Source organism: Octopus sinensis, linkage group LG14 (genome assembly GCF_006345805.1).
Source record: "Octopus sinensis linkage group LG14, ASM634580v1, whole genome shotgun sequence".
Taxonomy (NCBI): Eukaryota; Metazoa; Mollusca; class Cephalopoda; order Octopoda; family Octopodidae; genus Octopus; species Octopus sinensis.
In genome coordinates this window covers 52,239,574-52,253,529 of record NC_043010.1, presented here as the reverse complement: position 1 = coordinate 52,253,529, position 13,956 = coordinate 52,239,574, and the positions used below count along the sequence as shown (strand labels likewise).

Sequence of the window (13,956 nt, the reverse complement as noted above, 5' to 3'; positions counted from 1 at the left end):
TCTGTCTCAAGTAATTACTCTGACCCATACAACCATGGCAAAGTAGCTGTTAAATAATGATGATATCATCATCATCATCATCATTTAACGTCTGCTTTCCATGCTAGCATGGGTTGGACAATTTGATTGAGGATTGGCAAACCAGATGGCTGCACCAGGCTCCAATCTGATCTGGCAGAGTTTCTACAGCTGGATGCCCTTCCTAACGCCAACCACTCTGAGTGTAGTGAGTGCTTTTACGTTCCACCGGCATGAGGGACTATATATATATATATATATATATATATACACACACTCATACACATATTGAAAGAAATGTGTGAGTGTATTATATACATATAAATATTTCATTTTATGTCTGTTACTCCATGATAACATGATTAGGCAGAGAGCTATCTGAGGCAGGATTTTATGACTGGATGCTCTTCTTCTCACCAGACCTTATCTTTTTTACAAGTTATTATTCAAATGTGTGTGTGTGTGTGTGTTTTAAGGAAAGGCTTTGAACTCAGAATGTAATGATGGGTGAAATACCACTAATTCTGCTAGTTTACCGCTTTAATAATAATAATAATAATGGCTTCAAAATTTGCCACAAGGGCAGCCATCATAGGGGAGAGGGTAAGTCGATTGCATTGATCCCCAGTGTTTCACTGGTACTTCTTTTATTGACCCTGAAAGTGTAAATCAACCTTAGCGGAATTTGAACTCAGAACATAGAGATGGACGAAATGCCACTTAGCATTTTGTCCAATGTACTGAATCTGCCAGCTTGCCATCTTAATAATAATAATAATTTCTAACATCAGCCCAAAACTTGAAGTAATAATTTTAAGAAATCATGTGTGCCAGACTTCATAACAGGGGTGTGTGTGTATATATATAAACAGCAAAACAACCCCAATTACTAATACCAATATATCTTTTCTACTGTTGTTGTTAATGTGTTGGGGGCTGATTTTATATTGTTCTGTTGGGTCTTTTTTTATATATATATATATATATATATATATATATTAATGGTGAATTGAAGAAATTATCCGCACCAGCGCACGGTTGCAACACCATATGGTTGTACCTCCAACCGTGCTGTCTTCTGCTGTGATTTTTGCTACCAAGGTATCGGTTAAACTTTTGATTAATCTGCTACAAGATTATTCATCTTTCTATTTCACATAATATATATATATATATATATATATATATATATATAATATATATATATATACTGACGAAAGCAGAGCTTATTTGAAGCAAAGCTAGAAATCCAGGATCTTGAATTATGCAGTAATATCTTTTTGCTAGTTTATTTTGTCTCTCTGTCTTATCTCATGGTGCGATATGAACATTTTAGGTGGTTTTTAGACTGCTATTTCGGCATGGTGGTGTCTCTCAGACAGCCTTATTTATAGTTGTAAAAAATTATTACCTTTGTATATTTATTCCCATGCTGGCCACTTGATAATATCGATATTATCCTTATTTATAAATTTATATATATATAGTCTTTTCAAATTCTATTATTATTATCCTCATAACAGAGCTTCTCATATTGGCACAAGATCTCAAACATAGGATGAGGAAAAAAAATGGACTAAGTCAATCCAATCAACCCAGTACCTATTTTATATACTTTAGCAACCCCCCCTCCTTATACACACACACACAAAACCTCTCCCTGCCCAAGGATTAAATTGACAAATTTCAATTGTGGCAGGATTTGAACTCAAAACAAAGAGAGAAGAAACAAAGCCAAGTATGCCCAGGCATTTCAGTCAAACATACTTCTAGTTCGGCCTTCTTTCTATCTTAACCCTTTAGTGTTCAGAATACTTTGTTAAATGTAATACTTTTTCACTCAAATTGTTTTGAATTAATCCTGCATTATCTTATAGCTTTGAGGTTTCAATGATGTGATTGTTTATTTTTAGCATGACATTGTAGGTTAGGAGTGAGAGGCTAGATATCACCAGTTTGAATATAAAACATATAGAATATATTGGGCCGGATTTGGCCGGTTTAAACACTAAAGGGTTAATTACAGACTAACAACGACAAGGTTACATTTGTAGAGAAAAATTACAGTGACCACTTTACAAGACTGCCTTTCATCTTTCCAAGATCATTAACCTTTTTGTTCTCACATTTCTGTTGAAACATACAGCTTTTGCTTCAATTTTGAAAAGAATGGAGAATTTAGTAAAAGAGCCCATTTTTAAACTAGTATTTGAAAGGGCCGACCGAAGCCTTGTGAGTGGATTTGGTAGACGGAAACTGAAAGAAGCCAGTCGTATATATATATATATATATATATATATATATATGTGTGTGTGTGTGTGTGTGTGTGTGTATCTGTGTTTGTCCCCCTAGCATTGCTTGACAACCGATGCTGGTGTGTTTATGTCCCCGTTACTTAGCGGTTCGGCAAAAGAGACCGATAGAATAAGTACTGGGCTTACAAAAAATAAGTCCCGGGGTTGAGTTGCTCGATTAAAGGCTGTGCTCCGGCATGGCCGCAGTCAAATGACTGAAACAAGTAAAAGAGTAAAAGAGAGAGTAAAGAGTATGGAAATTTTGATGGAAGGTTTTTATATAAATTACTTTTAAACAGTAACTTTTTCACATAGAACCAGAGATGGTCTCGCGCAGGTTGCTATCAAAAGGGTTTTAAATACTGAAGTGAATCCTGACAAGACTTGAACCCACAATAACAGGAGCAAAACTGCATCCATTCAGCTGTTTTCCACGCATTGATGAATAAAGCTTCAGCATGCTGTTGCCAGCTTATCTCCACTGGTTGTAGGCCTACATGTCGATGATGATCAATTACAAGCTGACAGGATGTGTAGTCTCATGGTGTGGTGATAAGCTCTGGCCATTGACACCCATCAGCTTATCTACACTGGTTGTATGTCTACTTGTTCATGATAGCCAATTGCAGGTCAACAGGATGGATGTGCCCTCATAATTTAGCAATTAGCTCGGACCGCTGACATCTAAGTGAAATCTGAATTCAGAATGCAAAGTGCCAGAACAGATACTGTAATGCATCTTATTTGATGTTCTAACAACGCTACTAATCTATCACCCCTGGACTGACATTTTATAGACCCAGAAAGGAATGAAAAAGGAAACATGATCTCAGTAAAATTTGAACTCACAGCACCAAGAGCCAGAATGAATACCACAACATATTCCATTGAACATTCAAATGTCTCTGCCCAAACTATTTCTAACATTCTAGCACTTGGATTGACAATTCTTAAGAGAGAGGGTGTAAAGAGTGAGAGTTGAACTTTCATTGCCCTCCCCTTTAAAACTAATGCTATTCTTTATACTTTGGCTTTCGATATTCCATGTTGTGTGTGTTTTTCTTATTGCTGTATAATACTGAGTATATTTATGATCTAAAGAATTCAACCATGATCATTATGTCCATTATATGTACACACACACATTTAGATATGCAAATGAGATAAAAGAAAAAAGCACTTTATATAATAGAAACTCATAGCTGTCCCATTTTCTGTCTCATTTGAAACTCATAGGTGTCCCATTTTCTGTACATTTCCTCAGTAACAACAGACTGAGGTCTCAGCTTCCAGAATGAATATATAATATGCTAGTTAAGGCATGGAAACCTCCAATTTGGTGAACAATGAGATGTGTTTGCTCCTTACACTACCATTGCTGCTACTACTACTATTACTACAACAACTACCACCACCGGCCCTGACTACTCAATTATCTTGTGGAGACAACAAGAGAACCTCTACGCAGTTGGTTGAGTTATTTAGAAACCACAATAAAACATCTCACGATCACACTGTACTGTTTAAAAGAACACATTGAATAATGTAATCCTAGGTACACTATATCAGGAGGGTTTTAAAAAAAAAAGTGACAGAATGGCCAATACTTGAGCATGTTTGATCATATGTTCTCAGGATAAAAGATGATCTAGGCTTTGAGTTTCTCATAGATCTAGTGCTTCTTGTGAAAAGAAGTGGGGGAAAATTGCCGTTCGTGGTGAAATCAAGTGGTTGCCAGTGATTGAACCACTGACCTAGACAAATAAACAACAGCAACAACAACAATAATTGTATTTTCTTGTAATTATCATTGTTGCTTATTAAAATTTTTTTTTAAATCATGTCCCGAGTATAACTGAACTGAACTACGTCCAGTAGTGGAGGCTCTGGTTGGGGAGTTCCAGGGTCTCGAGGAGAGCAGAACCACATCTTAACCACTATAGCTCCCAAGTGTACTTTAATCCAGAGTACCAACACTTGTTGGGGTACCCTCTGTAGGTTAATTAGCATATTAGGGCTTGCCTGTCTATGCATGTGAAGACAGAATCTAGTGGACTCCACAATAGAAACCTTTGTGATTCAACAGAGTGAAAGGTGGCAGCAGCAATGCACTATGATGTGCAGAGAACAAGAAGAGGCAAGTAAGACATCTTGGTCAGCCACTGCATTTGTCTCCATCTCCAGCCATCTTGACCTGGTCTTACCACTGGATGGTCACAGAAGACAATGAGGGTGACAGTATACAAATCTTCTTCACTTTAAACTTTAGTCCTTACACTTCAAACTTTAATCCTTAAACTTCAAACTTTAGTCCTTAAACTTCAAACTTTAGTCCTTAAACTTCAAACTTTAGTCCTTAAACTTCAAACTTTAGTCCTTAAACTTCAAACTTTAGTCCTTAAACTTTAAACTTTAGTCCTTAAACTTTAAACTTTAGTCCTTAAAGATGACTAGCAGGTCCTTGTCACTCCAACAGACAAATACGGGGTTAAAATTTTCACTGGATTTTTTTTCCTTCCTCATCCCTATACTCATCTTTTATCTCTCCTACCTCTGCTAAAATATAAGTAGTTCAGAATGTTTGTTTTTCTTTTTTTTTTCTTTCAACAAAATCTAAGTTTCTTGTGCCTATATTTCCCTTCCTCTTAATTAAATTCATATCCAGCCTGACTTTCATTTGTATCTCTCTTATTAGTGTTGCTTGTATCTTCATCTTTAAAATTTCTTTTCTGTTCAGATTTCTTTGAGGTTTGCTTATTTCATAAATGGTAAAAAAAAAAGAAAAGAATTGCTTCTCTTACTTATTGGTTTTGCTGTATTTTGTTTGTAATAGAAAGAATATGAGCAATTATGAGTTTGTCTCACATAACACACACATATTAACTCCCTCCCAACTAAGACTACTAAGCCATCTTCTTTACCATCTCCAGCTTCTAAATTGATTATGGCCTACTCACACAACCAGATACATACTCACACATACAAGTATGAATGTGTATGTATGTATTTAAAAATGAAACTGAAACTTCGTTAATACAAACTACTCACTGATGAATTTTGCAACACACACATACACACACTTAAAATACTGCTGCCACATATAAAACACTTACAGAGATTTTAGCTTAGAATTTTTGGGGATTTTTTTTGCTGCTTTTAACACTTATATGCAATTATGTGTAGACAATACATACAAAACTTTCAAATATAGATTATTTATATAGATTTACTAAAACATACATACACATTAACACACACACACACACACACACAATCTACACAAATATACAAAATTCAATTTTCACACACAAAAAAAAAAACACCAAATGCTTTTAACTCTAATTTTGTCTCCTTTCAGACAGTTAAAAATTATGCTGGTGTTGTTTTTGCTATTGTTAAGTGAAGCACTGTGATGATGATGATAATGATGATGATGGTGGTGGTGGTGATTATGAAGATGATGATAATGATGATGGCAATGATGGTGATGATGATGAAGATAATGTTTTGTTTTTTTTTAATAATCAAAATCATTTTTGATTGTAATAACTGGAATGGCAAAATTCCAAAATCTGATCACTGATTTGTTTGCTTCACATCTGTGTTGTAATGTAGCATTGTTGCTATGGCAGCAGTAGAGCATTGTTGCTATGGCAACTGCAGAGCATTGTTGCTATGGCTGCAGCAGAGCATTGTTGCTATGGCAGCAACGGAGCATTGTTGCTATGGCAGCAACAGAGCATTGTTGCTATGGCAGCAACAGAGTATTGTTGCTATGGCAGCAACATAGCATTGTTGCTATGGCAGCAACAGAGCATTGTTGCTATGGCAGCAACAGAGTATTGTTGCTATGGCAGCAACAGAGTATTGTTGCTATGGCAGCTGTAGAGCTTTGTTGCTATGGCAGCTGCAGAGCATTGTTGCTATGGCACCAGCAGAGCATTGTTGCTATGGCACCAGCAGAGCATTGTTGCTATGGCACCAGCAGAGCATTGTTGCTATGGCAGCAGCAGAGCACTGTTGCTATGGCAGCAACAGAGCATTGTTGCTATGGCAGCAGTAGGTCATTGTTGCTATGGCAGCAGCAGAGCACTGTTGCTATGGCAGCAGCAGAGCATTGTTGCTATGGCAGCAGCAGAGCGCAGAGTACTGTTGCTATGGCAGCAACATATCTTTGTTACTATGGCAGCAGCAGAGCATTGTTGCTATAGCAGCGGCAGAGCACTGTTGCTATGGCAGCAGCAGAGCATCGTTGCTATGGCAGCAGTAAAGCATTGTTACTGGGGTAGTGGTTGTTGTAAGAATGGCATAGTGTTGCAGCTACTGTTGTGGCTATAATTGTGATGGTGCAATATTATTACAGACATTGTGGTCATAGTATCGTACACCCTGTTATGGGAGGCACTCCCAGCATTGCAGTGTTACTGATATTACAATTATGCACTTTCGTTACTGCATTGCTGCACTCCTGGTGCTACAATGCAGTGCTCCTAGTGTTGCATTTCAGTACTCTTGACGTTGCATTGCTGCACTCCTCATGATGCAATACTGTCCTGGATTGCTTTTATTATATTAAATTATTGTAATACTGTGATGTAACATTGGGTGGCCATGTGGTAGGAAGTTTGCTCCCCAACCACATAGTTTTGGGTTCAGTCCTACTGCACGGCACCTTGGACAAGTTTCTTCTATTATAGCTCCAGGCTAACCAAAGCCTTGCGAATGGATTTGGTAGAGAGAAACTGAAAGAAGCCTGTCATATATATGCATATAAATATATGTATGTATACTTGTGTAGTTGTGTGTGTGTAGTTTTGTGTATGTCTGCATGTGTAATTTTGTGTGTGCATGTGTAGTTTGTGTGTGTGTGCATGTGTAGTTTTGTGTGTGTATTACTGTTTCCTTGCCATGTCAATGTGTGATAACTGTTAGCATGTGTTTACCATTACACAAGCATGTCCTTTGTTTCCAATCTTCCGAGATATCTCGTCATTGGGATATATTACTTTACTTGGAAACACATGAAGACTGGTGAGAGAAAAGGGTGTCCAGCCATAGAAAATTCATCAAAGCAAATTCCATCCTACCCATGTCAGCAAGGAAAAGTAGATTCTAAGAAAAACAATGAACAATGGTCTTCTCAAAGCTGCAGTTGCTAATAATCTTGCTATTGCTGTTAGTGATGATCTTGTATTATTGTTGTTTAATTCCAGGTCAGCCTTTAATCCAGCAGACCTTAGATCAAAAGTAATCCAGCTGTGATCCTCTCGTTCCGTTTTTTAATTTTTTTTATTTTGGTTCCCCACCTTCAAACACAATGTAATCCAAAACAACATTATCCAATGTATCCTGCCATTTTTCAAAGATGACAAGCTGTGAAATGAGGGGTGGGTTCGGCTACTGTTTATAGCAGGTCGTACAACCACATACAGACTCCTTAATTAGCTCTGTTGCTGTTGTTGTTGTTGTGTGTAGCTGTGACGAAACTGACCATGACACCTGGGTAATAATAGATGAACTGACTAGGTACAACTCACTGTTCCAGTGCTGTTGATACACCATGTGATAATGCCTGCCTGAGGACCCACACTGCGCACTTTAGCACACAAAAGTTCCGTCGTATGCAGTACAAAGTGCATTCTGCATTCTTCTCCATTGTCCAGTCTGTGCCCATATGTCTTTGAGGTTAGCCACAGCAAAAGCAGGCAAATTCAACTGAACTCATTTAAAATTTAACGACCGGCGACCGGCTGCTACTTTTACACTTTATTACAGGTGGTATGCATCCCACCATAGTGTTTAACGGGTGTAGCTAATGAGGGTATCAATGCCGTGCTGCTGTTTTGTCTGTTCTGTAAATGTTGGGGCTTTGTCTTGATTGAGTGCTAAGGAGGGAATGACGTTCTCAGGATGGTGTCGTAACAGAATTCAGAGGAAGAGAAAAAAAAAGAGAGAGAGAGAGTGAGATTAAATGATGACTGTCTTGATGTTTGAACATGTAGAGGCAGTGATGATCGATGCAAGATTGGAGCTTACTGCAGTAGCAAAACAAACAAACAAGCCGCGTCCCTCACATGTCCAGGTAAGTTTTGCATTTTCAGCATTTGGTTCAGTGGATACAGGATGTGGTCTGCATACCGTCTGTGATACGCTATGAAGTGATTTGTTTTGAATTCTTTGCAGTCTGTTGTGGAGAAATCTGGCTGGGGGGTCGGGATGTTTTATAGAGTTTGGGCATTAACGATGTTACTATTGTGGCTCTGGCGGTAGTGTGGCTGCTGTAAGGGTTTTACTATCAATTGGATTGTTATTGTGGATGATCTTACAGTCAGTATTATTGCATCATTATTGCAGTTTACAGGAGATATGTAAACATGGGCAGGGCAATAGGTTATGATAGTAACAAGCCAGGGAGAGTGTGTACATGTGAGAGAGAGAAAGTGTGTACATGTGTACCTGTGTGTGAGAAAGCATGACCATGTATGCTTCTCTGTGTGTGTGTTGTAATGAGTGTGGCTGAGTATGTAATGGGCAAGAGAGGGTAACGATTGCGTGGGATGAGGTAACGGAATGCTTATGAAGAAATCAGGTGGTGCCTGAAAGGTGTAGTGTGATGTTATGTGGTGTGAAAGTTCAATCAACATCAGCAGTACTTTTAAACATCAGGATACTGTTGAAGATCTTCAGTGCCGGTCCCAATTTGCAGTTTAAGATCTTCACAATGTCAGTCTGGTTAAGCATGAGAAAAGCTTCACCATCAATGTGCTGCAAGGATAGAAAAAAGAATGAGAGGTTCGGTGAGTGAGTGGAAGTATGTGGGGAAGTGAGGGAAATGAAATGGAAAGAGATATAGAGGGATGGGGAAATGAGATAAGGAGTGAAATAAAGATGGACAGAATAAGCAAAGGGGGAGAGAAAGAGAGAAAGAGAGAGAGAGAGAGAGAGAGAGAACATGCAAAAGGAGGGTTAAAAAAGAGATGAAGACAGCAACAAAGAGGAAGAGAGAGAAAGTATATAAGAGAAAAAGGGTGATACATATAAACAGAGATGAGGGATGAGTAAAACAAGAGACAGACATGGAATGAAAGGGAGTGAGAGACACATAACACAGAAGTGGGAGAGAGAGAGACAAAGAGAATTAGACAGAAAGAGAGAAAAAGAGACAGAGACAAAGCAAGAGAGAGAGAGACAGAGAGACAAAGAGAATTAGACAGAAAGAGAGAAAAAGACAAAGGAAGAGAGAGAGAGAGAGAGAGAGAGACAGAGAGACAAAAAGGGAGAAATAAAAAAAACAAAGAACATTTTAAAGTCATGGAAACAGAAAGAGAAAATAAAGTAGAAAGAATAAAGTCAAAGTTGAAAGTGAAAGAAAGAGAAACAGAGAGAGGGGGAGGGTTGAGAGAGAAAAGTAGAGGAAGGCTGTCAGAGAAAGAAAAAAAGGATTCAAGACGAGGAACTCACTTCATCCCTGAATATTTTGGACAGGTCAATACAGCCAGGAAGAGTTTTGATAAAATTGGCAACATCATCGACCTTCCACTCAGCCACATGGTCACCTCGGATTTTGTCGACGCCAGGCAACAGCTTGGAGTGCTGCTCCCAACACAATGGAAGATCTTTGGAAGGGTTTGGCGCAAGGGCAGACATGAATACCGACCGGTGCACCCCGTGGTGAAGCTGACTATTCATACTGCCGTTGTTGTTGTGGCACTCATCTACATTGGTTTCAACTGAAAAATAAAATAATAATAATAATAATAATAATAATTTCTTTATTGCCCACAAGGGGCTAAACATAGAGGGGACAAACAGGACAGACAAAGGGATTAAGTCGATTTCATCGACCCCAGTGCGTAACCGGTATTTTATTTATCGACCCCGAAAGGACAAAAGGCAAAGTTGACCTCGGCGGAATTTGAACTCAGAACGTGACAGCAGACGAAATACCACTAAGCATTTCGCGCAGCGTGCTAACGATTCTGCCTATGGGACAGCCGGACAAGTTGTTTTGAGAAAATTTGGTTTAAATGTTTGACAACTCAGCACCAGCCGTTTTGCTCGCTCGTATATGTATGTATGTATGTATGTATATATATATATATATAATATATATATATATATATATAGTCAAAGGAGAGGCAGGCTCTTCCCCTACCTTGATACAGGGCTTTCATAATTAGTAAGATAAAGGGAGAAGAAGATCTTAATCTCAGGCACAGATAAGGGTCTGAATAGTTACAACAGAATGGGCTTCACTGATCACCTCCAATACCTGGATGGAGATGTTAAACATTCTAAAATAAAAGACTAACAGAATGAATATAGCGAGTAACAAGAAGATGAGAAAAGATGCAAATACTCACAACTTTTGTCTTCTTTTTCTTCTTTCACTTTATTCGGAAAAAGATATTTAAATCTGAAGAGGAAAAAACAAACTTCGATGAACAAGAAGTTACCATTTACACACACATTATATATATATATATATATATATATATACACACACACACACACAGATAGATATGGTGATGCAAACAGCAAAAATAAAACTCAAAAATTGAGTATTTTATTTTATCTAGTTTCAGCTCACAAGCTGTGGCCATGCTGGGGCACCGCCATTTAAATATAAAATCCCTGTGCATCGGCCAGGAATTTGTATATTTTTATTAATATTTAGCTCAAGTAACAGAATGACTCAAGGGCCAAGAGTTCTATACATTGGCACTTGTACCAACGCACCTTGAGTCAATCTGTTGCTTCTGCTAAATGTTAATAAAAATATTATTGTGAATAACAGAATGCATCTAATATTAATAATATTAGTAATAACTGAATATTATATATGCTTATAGATGTAGATATGTATGTATATTTCAGTATATATATAAGTATTTATGTATATCTATATACGTATGTATATTTATATTTATATATATAAATATTCAAATGTGTGTATTTCATTTATTTTATATTTATATTTATTATAACTTAACATTATGTACTTTATAATCTCTCACGAAGCCTAGAAACATATACAAGTACCTCATGTTCATCTACCGATTATTTCAATCCACTTGAGTAATGAAGGTAGAATGAGGTATTTTTATCTATTGGCTGAAACAGCTGTAAGTTATTTTCCCAATTTATATTCATGTTTTTTATAATAATTACTGGTATCCTTATATATTACTATGTTTTATATCTTAAAACATATATGTAAAGAATACTATGTTACATGTATGTATATTATTGTAATTATCAGTTTAGTAAATAAATAAATAAGTTAACATAATATAATGTCTAAAAGTTGATGAACCACCTATTCTCCTCCATTTTCTTATTGCCATATATATATATATATATATATATATATTATATATATATATATATATATTATACACACACATATATATATATATAGAGAGAGAGAGAGATACAAGATGAAGTAATATGATGACTATGTATGGCTACATGTTCTGTACTTTCAAGTATACCAGTCAAAATTGTTCAGACAAATTTTACAGACTGAAAATATAAGTCAACTTATACACCATGATGACATTGGAAGACCAAAAATTCCACGTGAAATACAGAAGGATTTGGAAAGATAGTGACAATGCTTAAATGCTTACATAGTATACATTAATTTCTCTGCCAGAAAATTAAAACCTCCATGGTTCCTAAAATTTGCCAACACAAAAGCTGATATCTACTCCCTCCATACGCATGCACACATATATGTCATGACTCATACACTGTTCACTTTTGCACATAATTCTATATACTGTACATGCAGCCTTGATGAGTTGTAGTGCAACTGAGCACTATTCACAATAATTTTATTATTATTATTATTATTTAAAATATGGTAAGTTTCAAATCATAGAGCATAGAAAAAAGTAATGGATGTACCGTCTTTCTATACAAATCGCTCAACAGAAAATTAAGTATATGAGGGGAGGAGATCACATGTGCACAACTATGAAAAGATGAAAAAATTGAAAATGTGGCAGACTCACACACACACACACACACACACACAATGGTTGCAAACAAGTTCACCTCCTCATTTGCAGTTGACCAAATATCATGATTTTGACATCACTAAGCTCAAATGGTTACATATACAAACTAAACACACAGGTGCTGAACTAGAAAGTAGGAGGAAAAATAGAAATCAACAAAGATATGGTATGGCTATGTGGTTAAGAAGTTCATTTCACAACCACATGGTCTTGGGTTCAATCCAACTGCATAAACCAAAAACAAGAATAAACTCCTGATAACATATACCTAACAGTAAAAAATACACACCAAAAGAGCTTCGACCCTAAGATAACACTATGAAGAACAAAAAATTGTGATGGATTTGGGAACTTTAATGTTCCAAACAGAATGTGTACTAAACTTAAACATTTGAAAACTATTTTGGGCAACCAATATCTTGTATTAAAAAAAATGTGGAAAATATAAAAGTAGAGCAGAAATATATTATTAATAACACAACTGATCCCTGGATAGACACCCTGATCTTGGGAGGAAGGAAGAGACAGATAGACAGAGACAGAATCAGAAAAAGACAGAGAATGGCAGGCAGACATAACAAGGTTAAGGGAAAGTAACCATTAAAAAAGAGACCGGACACAGAATGTGATACTCTTTCTCACTCCCTTCTAAGAAACAATTCTAGCTCTATGTAGAAGCTTCTGGGTAGTGACTTAATTACAAAAGCTGACATATAGCCTCACCTCCTGTCATCAGAAGACTGGAACTCTTGCTGTTCAGTACTCTGAGTAGTACCAGCAGATGCTTTGGCACTTCCGTCCTTAGCTGGTTGGAATTCTTGTGATTCAGTAGGTTCAGGGGAATGACTCTCATCCGTTAATACACAATTCTTTTCGCGTTGATTTCTCTCAGATTTTTTCCTAAATTGGAGAAATCCACAAAGTATGGGAAGAAAGTAAATATAAATTTTTTGCTTAAATATTAAAAGAAAATAAGAGCCTTACTAATTCAAACAATGTGTGTGTGTGTGTGTGTGTGTGTGTGTGTGTCGCTTACTGCTATTAATGTTACTGTTGCTATCAATTATTTAGATTTGTCACTGATAAGATCTTTATGACTATTCATTTGAATATTCACTCCATTATATATATATATATCATCATCATCATATATATATATATATATATATATATATATATATATATATATATATATACATATATATATGTATGTATGTATGTACACACACGCACACACACACATTACATATATTCATACATATCTATATACATATGCATATATGTGCACATATCATCATATTAATGTCTACCTCTCTAAGTTTGCAAGCCAGATGCCTTTCCTGTCACCAACCCTCACTGGTTTCAAAGTAAGGCACCGCTTGTATGATGGTGACACTTGTCTGCAATAATCACATGACAAGACAAGGACACACACACACACACACACACACACAGAGGCTTCTTTCAGTTTCAGTCTACCATAACAGCTCACAAAGTGTTGGTTAGCCCAGGGCTATAGTAGAAGACATATGCCCAAGGAGCTACACAGTAGGACTGAACCTGGAACCAAATCGTTGGAAAACAAGCTTCTTAACCACACAGCCACACCAATGCCTGTC

The 13,956-nt window shown here is 36.7% G+C and overlaps 1 protein-coding gene across 8 annotated transcripts in view; it reads right to left on the bottom strand.

Moving 5' to 3' along the window:
• Positions 1-7,525: 7,525 nt before the first annotated feature.
• Positions 7,526-13,956, bottom strand: part of LOC115219031 (lethal(3)malignant brain tumor-like protein 3) — a 112,102-nt gene continuing 105,671 nt past the window's right edge. For 7 of the 8 annotated variants that reach the window (XM_029789075.2, XM_036509034.1, XM_029789076.2 and 4 more), the window contains 4 exons: positions 13,061-13,237; positions 10,676-10,728; positions 9,774-10,042; positions 7,526-9,077 (listed from right to left, as the gene is read on the bottom strand). In XM_029789075.2, the coding sequence (XP_029644935.1) occupies positions 8,946-9,077; positions 9,774-10,042; positions 10,676-10,728; positions 13,061-13,237 (631 nt within the window). In that variant the 3' untranslated portion in view covers positions 7,526-8,945. The remainder of the gene's footprint in view (positions 9,078-9,773; positions 10,043-10,675; positions 10,729-13,060; positions 13,238-13,956) is intronic. The other variant, XM_029789078.2, reaches the window with a different exon arrangement.